Source organism: Lineus longissimus, chromosome 5, assembly GCF_910592395.1.
Source record: "Lineus longissimus chromosome 5, tnLinLong1.2, whole genome shotgun sequence".
In the NCBI taxonomy this organism is placed as follows: Eukaryota; Metazoa; Nemertea; class Pilidiophora; order Heteronemertea; family Lineidae; genus Lineus; species Lineus longissimus.
The window spans coordinates 18,852,762-18,867,891 of NC_088312.1; the positions used below are offsets into that span (position 1 = coordinate 18,852,762).

At 40.1% G+C, this 15,130-nt stretch overlaps 1 protein-coding gene across 13 annotated transcripts in view; it reads right to left on the reverse strand.

The window, feature by feature from the left end:
• Nucleotides 1-9,297: 9,297 nt before the first annotated feature.
• The window catches only part of LOC135488724 (protein F37C4.5-like), a 111,029-nt gene continuing 105,196 nt past the window's right edge, over nt 9,298-15,130 (reverse strand). For all 13 annotated transcript variants that reach the window (XM_064773467.1, XM_064773473.1, XM_064773471.1 and 10 more), the window contains 2 exons: nt 14,868-15,101; nt 9,298-14,179 (listed from right to left, as the gene is read on the reverse strand). In XM_064773467.1, coding sequence (XP_064629537.1) covers nt 13,970-14,179; nt 14,868-15,101 — 444 coding nt within the window. In that variant the 3' untranslated portion in view covers nt 9,298-13,969. The remainder of the gene's footprint in view (nt 14,180-14,867; nt 15,102-15,130) is intronic.

Genomic DNA, 15,130 nt, shown 5'->3' on the forward strand with positions numbered 1-15,130 from the left:
GATTAGGAACATAGCTCAATTCCTCTTCATAGAAATATCCTTGAATTTCTTCTTTGTGGTAATCCTCAAGCTGGTAGACGATAGGGTGAGTAAATATGATCTGTTTGATTTGGAACACCTCCTCAGTGTAGTTGGGCATGTAACCTTTACCGAAAATGGACTTGTACTTTGAAATTCTTACACTGTCACCTACTTTGTACTTTGGATCACCAAATGTCTCTTTGAGGTGAAGACCGTAAAGATTGTACCACACTGTTCCTTCGTTTTCCATCTTTCTGGCGTCTACAGGTTTCATACCTATTGATGAGTGAAATGTGTTATTGTAGCTGCTGACCAGGTCATCCAGAACGTCAATCCACTTGTCAGTCTCCTTAGCGGTGAAATAACGCCACATTTTTTCTTTAAGGGTTCTATTGAATCTCTCTACTACTGCTGCCTTCTTATCAGATTTTGTGGAGAACCATTCTATGTCATTTTCTGTTAAGAGTTCCTTGAAGTGTTTGTTGTAAAATTCTTTACCGTCATCAAACTGGATTTTCGTTGGTTTTGCTTCCTCAAATATCACTTTAAATGCATCTCTGATTTCTTCTCTCCTCTTACTCTTAACTGCTAGAGCCCAAGAAAAACGACTAAATAGATCTATGACTGTTAAAATGAATCTGAAACCCTTATTCTGTTTCTCAAATTTTTGCATGTCAACCAGATCTGCTTGCCATTGTTGATCGATGTACGATACCATTGTCTTCCTGAAGGTGAATTTCTTAATGGCCGGTTTGTGTAGTTGGTGAGTTGGTAGTGTTTCTAGAAATTCTTTCACTTCTTTTTTTTTAATAAGTTTTCCTGAGCGGGAATTTGTCCCTAACAACGAAGTTGTGCTCTGCTCTCGTGACGAAGTCATATCTTCCTTGACCTGTTTCCAGATTTTACTCAAAGAACTGTAAGCCACGGGACTCTCGGGGTTGTAGTACAAATCCCTTAGATACTGCTGTTTGTCATCCTTTACATTCATTTAAATGAGTGAAGGATTTATTTACGAGCCACACAATATGTTAATTTCTGGTGTTACCAATTGTGGTAAGACATATTTTGCCCTTGACCTCTTAGAAAAGGAGTATCGGCACAAGTTCCAGAACATAGTAATTTTCTGTCCAACATATTTCAACAATAAGACATATGAAAGGAAATGGATTTACCAAGACAAGAACGTCTACATAGTTAATCCCGAAGCTGTGGCCAGTAATTTGGACCTTGTGCTTCAGTTTGCTACTCTGACCTTTGCTGGTTCTAACACATTATTCCTCATTGATGATTGTGCTAATTTGAGAGACACCAAAAAGAAGGTGTCCGAGTTATGTAATCTTGCCTTTTCCGGCAGGCACTACAATCTCACTGTTTGGTTACTAGTTCAGAAGTACAATTCAGTTGTTAAGGACTACAGAGAGAACATAAGAATTTTAGTATTATTTTTTAATAAGGATGAATCAGCCATGAAAGATGCCTTAGAAGAAAACAGTGTTATTCCTAAGGAGAAAAGACAGTACTACATAGAAGAACTTAAGATAAAAAAAGGATCAAAACTGATCATTAGACTACAACATCCATTTGGATTTACTCTTTCACATCAAAAATCTTAGTACCGCTTCTCATCGAGCTATGCTCTCAGGACTGTGTCCGATCATCAGGACTGTGTCCAATCAGTTGTCTTAGTCTTTCTAACCCTAGTAAAATAATAAATTATTAACCCTAAACCACTAAGTCCTAGGATAATCCATAGGTACTCGTATTTCTTCATTTCATCACTAGGTTGGTAGTAATCACTTAATTGTGGTCGCTGAGGTAGTACAATAGTTCTTTCTGGATGTAAATGATTGTAAACAGTAAGTGCTGAATCAGTATTGTTAAAATCAATAGAAGCGTCTCTTTCTCTCTTTAATTCAAGATTAACGAAGTCAATGGTACTTTTCCTATGCTCCTCCCATTCGGTTGAAGCTTTTTGTAATTGCTCCTGAGCCAAATCATGTCTTTTCACTTCAGTCTCATAGCCATTCTTGTCTAGTTTTTTAAAAAGGTAACCGGATCCAGTGAATGCTAATCCATTGATTATTGCAGATCCAAATAACATGCCAATGCCAGCCATTTAATTCCAATGAATTTTAATTTCAATGATGTGTCCCTGAGAGCATAGCTCGAGTTAATACCAATTGGTACTGTACATTATGACCATTAAGATCGATGATTTCACCTTTTTCATCAGTTAAGCGAATATTCAGCTTATTGAATCTTGGTTTACAGGGAATTGCTATTGGTTTCTCAAATGTGTATGCTATTAAATCCCCAAAATTAGCTTCCTTTATTGGTCTTGTGGTTAGCACATCAGATGCTTCACCATTACTTAATACACTATTAGATTCGATTATGTCACAGTGAAAAACAAAATGGTTAATTGGTCTAAAATTGATGGGTTTCTCGCTTACAACATCATCCTTACTTTTATTGTCTAAAGGGTAAGGCCATTCTGATTTCATGCCAAATAATTCATTACTTTTACCAAGAAAATAGATCTGATAATGCGCCTCATTTTTTCTCTTTAGGAAGTGTAAGATGGCCTTACCTGTTGGTTCTTCAAGGTCAAATCTGACAGCACCTCTACTCATACTATTTTCTTTCAACTTATCCGCAAATACTTTTGAAAAGCTCTGTAGGTCATAGAGACCATCTGGTAGCGTAATCTCTGCCACATCAAACCCCTTAACTTTGATTCGGTTATTCTCCCTGGCTGCACTTATGTTGTAGAATGTACAAGGTATTACTGCAAAAGTTAAAGTGATGCTACATGCATCCTGAATTTCAGTCTTGAGGTTGACTGTTAAATCACTTGAACTCTGATCTGGATAGTCACTTGAATCTATGTTCATTACAGTAATCATTTACTTAAGCAAATTTTCGTTTTCAAATTTACCTTTTATCAAATAAGTAAATTATTCTTACTTCATAATATTTCTGGGTAGGATTCCTTGATCGTAAAGGTACTCTAATGTTCCATTACTAATAGCTACAGTTCCTCCCAGTTTAAGAATTTCCTCTAGGTTGGCCTGACTTGGGGGACCAATATTGATTCTCAAGAACCTTTTCAGTAACATAGAGTAACCAATTGTTGTTGATGCCAACAGTAAACTTTGATACAGTGTATTTATGATATCTTTCTTTCCTGGTGTATCCATTTAATTACTTAGAAAATCACTAGTAAAACTCATTTATCTAGTATTCAGTATTTAATTTAGTGTTGTACGAACTTTGTTTCAGTGTTGGAGCGAACTTTGTTCTTGCAGCACCTCAGTGCTGGAGTGAAGCAATCTGAGAATTCTGGATGTTTACCTGGGCGTCAGAAACCACGAATATGTGCATTTTGTATGGTCCCTTTCCAGATTTCTTTGTAATAGATAATTGAATACCATCTTTTGTGTTCTGGAGCTTCTTTCCTGATCCGTGAAGGCGATTATCCTCAGAAGTTCTCAGGTCCAACCATAAACCATAGTGATTAGCATCACCATAGTATTTCTCCATGGTCATGTTACAGTCATGAGTTTTCTTCAAATCTTCAGACATAAAATGTTTCTTGATCTCCTCCCATTGATCCATCATTCTCATTCCTTCTGGGAACACCTGATTGGCAACACCCTCTATTGTGATCTGCACTTTACTTATGTTAGGGTTTTCAAACTTCTCTGAATCTCTAGCTCCATCTACATAGTCAGACACAAATAGTAATAATAATCCTTTAATAGACATTCTTGGAAAGTTGATGTTCTCATTAATTAGTGTTTCATTAGCAGTAACATTGACTGTCTTAAAATGGTCTACCCAATCATAAAATATTGAGAATCCAGAATTGTACTTGTTACTCAATTGACTAGCAATCATCTTATTAGTAACCGTGTCGTATTCAAAACAAATATTCTCTAGTTTGTAGCCCATGCTAGCTGTGGTTGTGGTGACTATGATTTCCTCCTTTGGTGCTAAAGTTATTTCAATAATCACATCTTCTTGAATTGGAAACTTGTAAAATGGAGCATGATGATGGAATAGTTCAAAATCTAATGGTATTTTGTACTTCTTGTCAAACACTTTCTTTAAAGTCTTTTCATTAGCTGTTTCTCCAGAGACATCAGCTTCAGCGACTCCTGATCTTAATTCTCTAAGATTTTCTGATTGAATACCCTGAAAAACTCTATCATTTCTTTCTTCTTCTGTAAACCACAGATCTTTAAATGTAGAATAATGACTGTATTCGTCAAGGTCAAATATCTGCTCTGTTCCCCACTTAACCACCATCTTTGAAATCAGGTTTCTACCAAGATTATTTACAACACTATTTTTAGAATCACCAGAAATGGTTACATCAGCAGACAGATAAAGAGATTTAGGTACAAAGAATGTATTCTCTCGCAATGCCGGTATTCTAACATACAGTGTTTCTTTGGGGTTAGCAGATGATGGGTTATGAGTAATGATATGATGCTGCCTCTCAGCTTTCAAACCAAGTGGAATCTTATGTGCCCTTTCAGTATTTAATAAATATCCTGTTGCCATTTTCTATTTATTTACTAGTAAAATTATGTACATGCAGTGAACAGTGCCAACATCATATATCAGGTAAAATGCACGGAAAAAAGCTATTGACGTGTACTTTCTGTTGGAATACAGTAAGTCATGATTACATTAACCCATTGAACTCTAGTATTCCCTTACCATTTCATTGCAACGCTTCCCTGACCATTTCATGAATGATAGAATATATGTATTGTGGTGTCTGGTTCTTAGGGGTTTCTAAGCTAATTTGAGACAAAAAGGCCTGTAAGGGCTTTTGTTAAAATAGCTTAGAATTACCTAGATTCCTACCACCACAATACATATATTCTTATTATGTATATGTGGACGATACGCAGGCGATGTTCAGATTCTGTAGACGATACCTAGTTGTGCATTTTCACAGCCCACAAAAAAGTATTATTGGGAAATATTATTTGCATGCCGGAGAACTGATACTTTAGTAATGCAAGTCGATTATATTATGCAGCATGTTTCAATACAAGAGCTAATTCAAAATTATGTGTTTTGATACACTTTTACCAAAACTTTCCAAACGTCAATAGATAAACAATCCACAAGGGAACAACTTTATTCTAATTATTCCAGATTATTTTCATAAGTTTTAAAGCTGGTTTTTATAAGGTGTGATTTGTGTGTTAAATGCATCAGATCAAAAGTTAACAAAACATTAAGAAGGTAAAATTTATGATGAAAGTCCCAACGGGGATATGTGCAGAGTTAAATCGAATGATTAGGTGGCATATCCGATGAACATGTACCCTGCTAAGGCCTTCTTTTAAGTTTAGTCTTCACGTGGGCTAGTCACAGATGAAGGATCATCAACAGAAGGTCATCGTCGGATCGGACAATCTATAAATTCATTCTCAAATGGTGGATGTTCTGGACATAACAAATATACCAATAACGAAAGACCAGAACTATCCATTTGGTTTCCAGTTGTGCAGAAGGACATTTTAATTGTCAACGAAAACATCCTATTTCGTTTGACGCTCCTGGTCGTCACAACACAAGCAGGACATGTAGACACTTTTGGATATTTCTTCCCGCATCATTTGGACAGTCACCACCGGATACGTTACTTTATTCCGGCTGTGCTTCATCTACAGTATCTTGATTAGCAGACGCTTTTGTTATGGGACATTTCACGCGTCTATATGACAGTCACAAACAAAGATGATGGACAAGAACCCTGTCCTCTTCATAACTATTGTGCTACCTATACATGTTCCAACATCCAGTGTTTTGTGCCATGAATTGTTGTCCTCGTCATGAAATTATCAATTCTGGTGGATGTGACTACCACGCCAAAGGTTCAACCTTTGTGAAATTATCATAACCATACTCCCTACTCCCGTTGTCGAAGTACCACCATGGCGAGTCAATCCTATCGCAACAGACAAGAAGAGCAAAAGAATAAGCGGCCAACTCTCGAGATGCGCTCCCTGAAGAGGTTCGAGAAGATGAAATTCGCCAACCTCCACTTGGAGAGGCAGTGTAGGTCTGAGCTGAGTTCTCTTCACTGCTGCCAGGAGAGGAAGCTGTTGGACCTCAGACACGACTGTCATGACCTTATGAAGGAGCTACAGACAAACCAATACAGGTAGGCCTAATAGGCAGGTTTCACGACCCAAATACGAACGCCACGTAAGAAGGTCTGTCGTTTACTTAATTAATTCGAGCAACACCCGTAAATGATGTTCTGTACTGAAACGCGGATATTTGAAAAGTCGCTTATATAAAGTAAATTTACAATACTCCGTAAGTTGCGTCCGTAGCTCTTCGAAAAGGTTTCGGAACCTCCCTATTATCTCTCAGCGTTACGGGACAGCTATTTATTGTTGATAATTAAAATGATTGCCGACAAAATGTTGATAGTTGGAAAGTGGAAGTTCACTAGTATTCTTGGTGTTGCAAGTGCAAGTCGACGTCTCGATTGCACCCCGTTCTCCTGGTTGTGACTTTGTCCCCGGGAAGTGTCCTCGCAGATCATTTGTTATGGGTCATGTCAGGCTGACCAAGGCCTTTTATTGAACGGTTGTAAAGTAGAACGTGTATCATTTTCACGGCCCTAAAATGATTGGAGAACCCTTTTGCGTACCGGGAAACGAGCCCTAAAACGGACGGGTGCATTCTCAGCATTGAACGGTGTTATCATGTCAATTGGACCAATCATGCTAGTCCCGCTTTTACCACGCATTTCCTATTTCAGACTCCTGAGCAGCAAGTTGTCACAACAAGAACAAGACAGGGTCAAAGAAGAGAAGGTGGCAAAAGAGGAGGAGGCAAGAGTTTTGGAGGAGAAGCGAGAAATGGCGGCAAAGAAGGCGGTACCGCCGTCAAAATCGGTCATGTTCCACATGGATTTCTCCGACAGTGGCAGCGATGGCGGGTATATATCGTCTGGGGATGAGTGTGACATCAGGAAGCAATCTGGCACCAGAAAGAACGTTCCTCCAAATGGATTTCTCCCCTCCAAGTTCTCCCGCGGATTTTCAAGGACGGCATCAGATGGCGCGCTTATGGCAGGGAGATATGCATCGTCTGCCCAAAGTGCAAAGAAAGATGTTCATCGGGAGGCGTCTATTTTGAAACGGGAGCTTTCTGCAAATCCTGTACTGAAAGGAATACGTTTGGAACCAGATGGAAATTTGAACGAGCATACGGACGGTGCAATGAACTTGGCGACCCGTCGTTTGGAGAAGACCAGACGTTCGTCAATGCCGCCGTTGGTGGGTCACCTGCCGTACAGAGACAGAGTAGAGATGCTGCAGGTCATCCAGTCCCGGAGGAGAAAATCAGCGCCGAGCAGGGTCGGGATGGCGGCGAAGCGGGGTCTCCTAAAACCCGATCAGAACTTCAGATTTCGACCGCAGACGACAGCCAATCGTGAAACTCAGGATTCTGCAACGCGCACCAAGAGGGTCTCCATATCAACACTGAACCCTGGTGATCAAAAGATCTACGTACCAAGGACTCTGAAGGAGCAGAACTCGGCTGGAGACGGACAGGAAAGAGAGAGGTTCATGAAACTGCGCAAGCAACAGGAGGTCAGGTTGTACAATAACATCTTGAAGAAGGTGGACAGTTTCGTGTTGGGCACATCAACCCCGAGGAAATCCAGTGCGAACGTGATCAAGGCAGAGTCGGAAGATATGAATCCCACTGAAGAAGCTATGTTGAATAATATGAACATGAATAAACTGCTACTGGTCGCGAAGATGGTGGGAGCAGCACGGCGAATCAAAGCAAAGAGCGGGGACTGCAGAGGTTTCGGCAGCAAGGGAAGCTTAGGTTGTGCAGACGATACCTAGGTTGTGTAAACATGCATGGTCGCAGACAATACAGAGGTTGTGTCGACTAAGTACATGATGGGTTGGACAGACAATAACGAGCTTGTGCAGACGATGTCTACGTTGTGCAGACGATCCCTAGGTTGTTCAGACGACACCTAGGTTGTGCAGACGATACATTGATCGACTGTGCAGACGAAACCTAGGTTGTGCAGATGGTTCTAGGTTGCGCAGACGATATACGAGTTATGCAGATGACATCGAGGTCGAGGAAATGATATCTAGGTTGTGTAAACCATATCTAGGTTGTACAGGCGATGTCGAGATTGTGTAGAAGGTTGCTATAGGGTGTGTAAGTGATGTCTTGATTGTGCAGACGATACCAAGATGCAGGCTCCATTTGCCAAACTTGCCTGAGAGATAACTCAAGCAGCACATGTACCTCACGCTGGTAGAGCTTCTATCTTACTGTACAGCAAATTAATGAAATGGAGGAAGAATGTCCTGGTTCTAAGGAGGAGGATACTGCATCACTAAATACAGCATTTCTTGACAGACAGTGTAGTAGAGACCACCAGTCCAGATGGTGTTAATAAATGCTCTCTCAAACGATGAAAATTCCTACAAAAAAATATTCCCATGGTCTGAGCCAAACGGGTGCAAGGGTAAATAACCCTTTGGCCCCTGAATTTATTTTTGAAAAAAAGTTCCCCCATTTTTCACAGACAACACAGAAAAAAACCTGGTGACAAACAGAGCAATATGAGCTTCACAGCCCTCCAAAAGTCCAGAGCTGCAGCAGAGCCATCTATACTAAGATTGATACACTACACTTCAGTGTGTATTCAATGCAATGAGAGTGGCTCAATCTTGGCCATCGTGCCATGCGGCACGATCCGGCATCCGGCCCAAACGGGATAAACAACCTTGTACCCAGGTCAAAAAATTAAAATTGCAGGTGTAATGCATCAAGAAATCTTTAACGGTTTTCTAGGAACAAGGTTTCCATTAACCCTCTCATCCTGTTTGGCCCTGACCGTGGGAATATTTAGTTTTGCAAAATTTCTTCCTTATGAAATGAATATACGTTTTCTCTCTCAAAATTAACCCCCTCTGTGTGGAATCGTTGCCTATCAATTGTACTTTAAAAGCACGTTCCTTTTTCACATCTTTGTAGCACAGAAGCAAATGGAGGAAGAATATCCTAGTTCTTAGGAGGCAGAAGGTTCCTGATGCTGTCCCTGCATGGTACATGAGGTACCTCAGGTACATAAGCAACCTCAGATAGGGTCATGAGTTGTCTCCATGGGAAGGTCTGCATGAAGCATCAAGGTCAGTCAAGAATTGTCCATTGCCAGAGCCTAGAGTTTGGTAACAAAATAACAAATCATTCAGCTTTCTCTTTAAGTGGAGTTTATTACAAGGATTGGACATAGAGCGACATGGATTCTGAGAAAATACAATGTTGGTTACATAATATGAAGCTAAGAGCTAAATGCTGCCATCACATTTTAGCAGAACACTTATTAGCTGTTGAAAGTAAACACATAGCTTATCATTAGGCCTGGTTCCACCAAACATGGTCCGAGTTTACCACTGAGGTTGAGTTCGCGGTGTTACGTTTTCAGGTTTACTATACTTATACCAGCTTTGGACATTTACTGCTAAGCAAAATTCTGATTTCAGGACGTCTACGAAATTCAGCTATCCTCTAAATTCCACATCAAAAGCATTTTGTTGCGACTATACTACACAAACATATATTAGACACAATTAATTAGACACTCATTTTCGATTCTTCTGCACAAAATATTCCTTTCCAATGTGCATAAACATATACACATCCTTTATAAAATGTATGAAAATTTGTACAATTAAAATGGTCAGGATGACATGAACTCAACGTGAAAATCGCTCTTTTGGACAAAATAACTAACGCTGTACAAAAACCGTGACCAAAAATCGCATAGAAACTATATGGCTGGACGCATATATGAAAATGGTTAATTGAGATGCAAGGATTTACTTTAAATTCTCTCGTTAAATTGGAAATACAACTATTACGCCATACCAGCTGATACAAAAGACCAGTCAGGCAAAGATCCCCAAATTGTGAGTTGTAGGCAAATCAGGTAGTTTCGCCCTTCGCACAGGGGCGGAGCCAGGAATGTGGCCAAAATCATGGTCGAAATCACTTTTTTGGTGACATAATGACGCATTTGCCCTCCCCCTGCCCTAGCCCTGTCGATCATTCGTACACAGTGGTTACGCAGTGACATCTCTTGGCATTGTCCGACCAAGGAGTTTCGAGAGGCTATGCTTAAATTAGCAACAACTCGCCTTTTGGGGATTCCTACCTGACTGAAGACTAGCAACATAAAATAATTGTGAAAAGACGGATCTCAAATTATTACAACACAGTGCTTGATTGCAGCATGTTTTGAGCCTCGACTAGTTATTTTCTCATTCAAATTCATAGGTCGTGAGGATCACATAATGTGATGTAACTGATTAAAACCTCGGGATAATCAAGTTCTCTTATACCATTCTGTTCACTTTGGGCAATGCTTGAGAGAGGCAGGAGATTTCAGTACCTCCTGCACAGTGAGGCTGCCATGTCTGGAAAAAATCTCAATTTTTTTACAGTTCCAAAAACCATAATTATGGAGTGCAACCAAAAACGCCAAAACTACAAATTGGCAATATATTATATCCCTACCAATAACATAAATTAGTATACATTTTTCTTTCACACAAAAAACTCCCATATTCTTTCATTCTCATAAATCTGCCAGTTTTCCACGGAAAACCCTAACTTTCATTGGAACGCCTACTACATTTAATTCAATAGGTTGACTCGATCAGGAATGAAAATATAAGTAAGCCTTCTTTGAATATCAACAACTTCTGTACAAGACGTTTCACGGCATTATAACATTCTGTTCAGCTTTCTGGGGCGTATTATGTGGCACTGATGCAACACCATGCACTAGTGCATCACAAGTCGACTTGAATTGCATCATGACGTCATCAGACCATATTTGGGGCGACAGTAGTTAATGGCTAATGATGCACCGGACCAAGATGACCGGTCCACATCATGAAATAAATAAGCTGGCTTTACCAGGAGGTTGGAAACATATGTGAGATACATAGAACATTTACGTTGACCTACCAAGAACTAGAGAGAATACAAAACTCTCATCTCATATTGAAAGCTTTCTATCGCAACAACGAAAATAAACTAAGAGTTGACGAGTCCAAGTTTTTCGTGCTTTGGCACCCCAGACTTTTTCTGGGTTCAAGAAGTAGTACGTGGAAAGAACAAAGTGACTAAGGGAGGGAATTGATCCCACAACCTCTTGGGCAGAAGTCCTTAACTCACAACACTTTGCCAGGACACTCAGATAGCTGGACAAGTAAAATTTGGATGCCTGTATTGATTGAAATTAAAACATGTCGTAAATACCATCTTCCTTTAAATTGCAATACCCCGTTAAAAAACACACGCAGGAACAAAATCTGCTTTATTTTCATGATTGAAAAATACCAGAGAATCAATATGAATATAGGTCAAGGTTGACCAGTCGGACTATTTATTCTGGCTTGGTACAAACCGCAAGGACACTGTATCTAAAGCCCAACGTCAGGAGCATATGGTCAAACCAAACTGTGACACTAATTCAAAGTCCTATTAAGAGGAGTACTTTAGTCATTAAAAAATCAGTCCAAAAAATCTTTTCTGATACGCACATATATGACAATACTAACAGACAGTGAGATTGCTACAAGTAAACAGGAGTTTATGCTAAGGACAAGCTGTTGTGACATCGAGAGACTGAAATTGTAGCGGGACACGACACAAGGCTATAGGCGTACAGATATGCATATCATCATTCCAACTGCCAGGGTTAATACAAGTTTTCCGCACACCAAATTGTTCTCCTGATAACATCCATAGATGTGATCCACGTCATCATTGATTTTACCAAGTGGTGAACTGAATTTCCTCCATGGGTAAACTTGGGTTTAAAGTGTTTTCATGATAACGTTCCGGCCAGAGGTCTAACCAGTGCTAAAGACAATGAGTATAGCTCTTTCATGGCGTCAACCAGGGCTATGTAACATTACAATTTGTGATCACCACACTATTATTATTAGTCCGGTGACAAGAGGTCAGCCAAGTACCTTTGGCGAGATCTATCTGAAAAACACTTTACGAAATGTGTAAACGGCATTTTTCTGTGCCACACTGACCAGTTCAATAGGTGGAGTTAATTTCTCTGCATCTTCTTGACTGAATTTGTGCACAACAATTCATTGCACTAGAGCTAGTGACATTGCACTCAGCTACACTACACTCTAGTCATATTGCACTAGAGCTAGTGACATTGCACTAGAGCTAGTGACATTGCACTCAGCTACACTCCACTCTAGTCATATTGCACTAGAGCTAGTGACATTGCACTCAGCTACACTCCACTCTAGTCATATTGCACTCGCCAATGCACTCTAGCAGCAACCAATCACGGCAAAGTAACTCTCTACCAAAAATATGAATTGCCGTCAATCACGTTTACAAATAGCGCAGACACTTTTTAACAACAACTGCTGGCGACAACAGTGACCACTTCAGTTTAGAATAGGTGACAATTATGGCCAAGGTTATAGGCATCGGGATGATGACCTGACACTCTGCACAACAGTGATTTAATAATACAATTCAATGGCTAGTGGCGATGGCCTCTTTTAATTTCCTGGTGTGCTTTTAATATCAGCCTTTGTCCCGATTCTTGTAAGCATAAAAGACATAATATACATCGATATCAAATCCCTGATGTAAACAGCAGTTTTTAGCACACATGCTCTTATGTTATGCATTTGAATAATTTGGTCTCCAAAATACATTTTGTACATAATGATTACCAAGACTGACTCCATAATCACCTCTGTCTCGTCCTCAGGAGTCTGAGCTAATCTTAACATCTCAAATATTTCCAGCTCACGGGTGTTTTGTATTGAACAATTCTCCACTGCCAAATTAATTCTGTTTATGGCCCACCATCTTGGTCTTGATCAACAGTTTCTGGCCAAGTGGGTCTTGAGAAGACTCCTGATATAATTTTCACACATATAAATCAAAACGGCCTCTTTTACACGTTTGTTTTGAAATATAAATTTTCACCCAAAGCTGGCCATGACAGAGATCATAAAATTTCAATTCATTAATTAAAGAATCCGAAATTCCACATTGACCTGAATTCGGGAAACCTTTTTCCTGATTTAAAAACAAAAGTGCCCAGAAAGTAACAATTCTAAGGCCCTGCACCATCGCCATAGCAACATATCTATTGTCCATGTCACCAAGTTGACTGGAATTCCCAGGCATACAATGCACTTGTTATTTGAGTCAACCATGTGACATGGGTGGTATGATCATTTAAAAAATTTCCATTGCGTACTTCGCTTCACATGTAAACAGAGTAGCTCCACACAAATTACATATCTCCTTATAAAGGGGTGCGCCTTATTTGGGCGCCCCCAGGATTCTTAACGTTTCAGTTTCCCAGCGACGGTATTACACTACAGTGATAGCGTTTACTTGTATATGTGCACACAACATTTATGCCCATGCGTCTGCATCGGGCCTGCTTGAGTACTACCAGATCGGAAACAGGCGTCCGAGCTCTTGGAAAAAAGAAATGTCAGCCAAAGTGAAGGGTTTTGGAAAATGGAATGTAGGCCGATCGCTGAGGAATCTTTTAGGACAGTTAATAAATCTTTCCTGATTTTTCTCTTAAACTCATAAGCACTGCCCCATGTGGTACATACTCTAAGGACTAATATTATAATTCTAGCCCTGAGAAGTTAAATTCATCTCCAAAAAGTATGATCATGACGTATCATCAGCTGCTTCCAGCAATCAAATTTTGATAAAGCGCTTCCTTCAAAATGACTTCCACCTCAATCTCCCAACAGGGCTGAATGCACCTGATACTCCAAGCGCCCAATAGATGGGACACTAAATCTTCAATCAAACTACAACACAGGTGTGTCTAAGATCGTCTCTATACTTCATGGCTGTGCGTGACATGCAAAATAGACGCGTCAACTTCTTCCGCTACGGGATGTTCCACGGAATACTTCAACGTCAGCTCTTTTCCCTCGCCGGGCGGGATCTCCAATTCCCATTCGATATTGTTGAATTTATTGAGACGTATTGGTTTGCTGCGGTCATACTTCTCAGGATGTTTAATGACGGGCTCAAGCAAGTTTACCTGGAAAAGCAAGGTGCGTTATTAGTCTCCAGAAATCATCTTAGCCCATTAAGGATTAAAGGGGACTATAGGCAGGAGCAGAGGAGCTAATTTGGCCATAAGTGACTAGTATACACAGTAAGGGACCTGGGTCATGTCAGATTCAGGACTAAGTATATTCCTCGTACAAGCGTGAATCATTTCGATGTACTGTGAGATGTGAGAAACCCCTATTGGCGACTTTGTGTAACTTTATCTTGCCTGCCTAGCTTCTGCCTATATTGTCCCTTTAACATTGACGATGATTACATCAGAATTATGCGTTTCTTTAACCGTGGAACTTCAAGATGCCAAAAGGGACTTGGTGTTATTATCTGTTATTTTAAGGTATTCGCTTGTATTTCTTGATATTTTAAATTATTGGGTTGGTACAAAATACAGAAGCAGTAAAATATCTCACATTTAAATGTTTCAGTTTCAGGTGTTTTGAAATATAAATCGCTACTTCACTAACGGTGTCGGTGTCTCACCAATCACTGCTCGGGTGGATTGGCCATTTTTGCCCAAACCTCGGCCAGGTGCCACAGTTTTGGCCAACATAATAGCTCCTCCCTGGCAGTGTTTTCATAAGACAACCAGTGCACCTCCAATTCGGTATCAATTCCTCAAACCACAACGTCATTTCCATTTTCGGAAAATGTACACATACCTTGATCTTCTCTTCTGCGGCTAATGGGAGTTGATCCATGATTAATATTTTAATTGGTTCGGCGTGAGTGTTTTTAACTTCGATGACCTGTTTGTGAGTCATGGTGAGGTTTTTAGACAGCGCTCCGCTGTGTTCGCGATACTTGTGCAGGGGGCGGTAGGCGATCTTGATGCCATGGTCAGCACCGAGGGAACAGGTGAAGTCTTCTTGGGGTGCCACAGCTTTGATTTCAGCCTGGAAAAGATAAAAGGTGGAGAATTCAA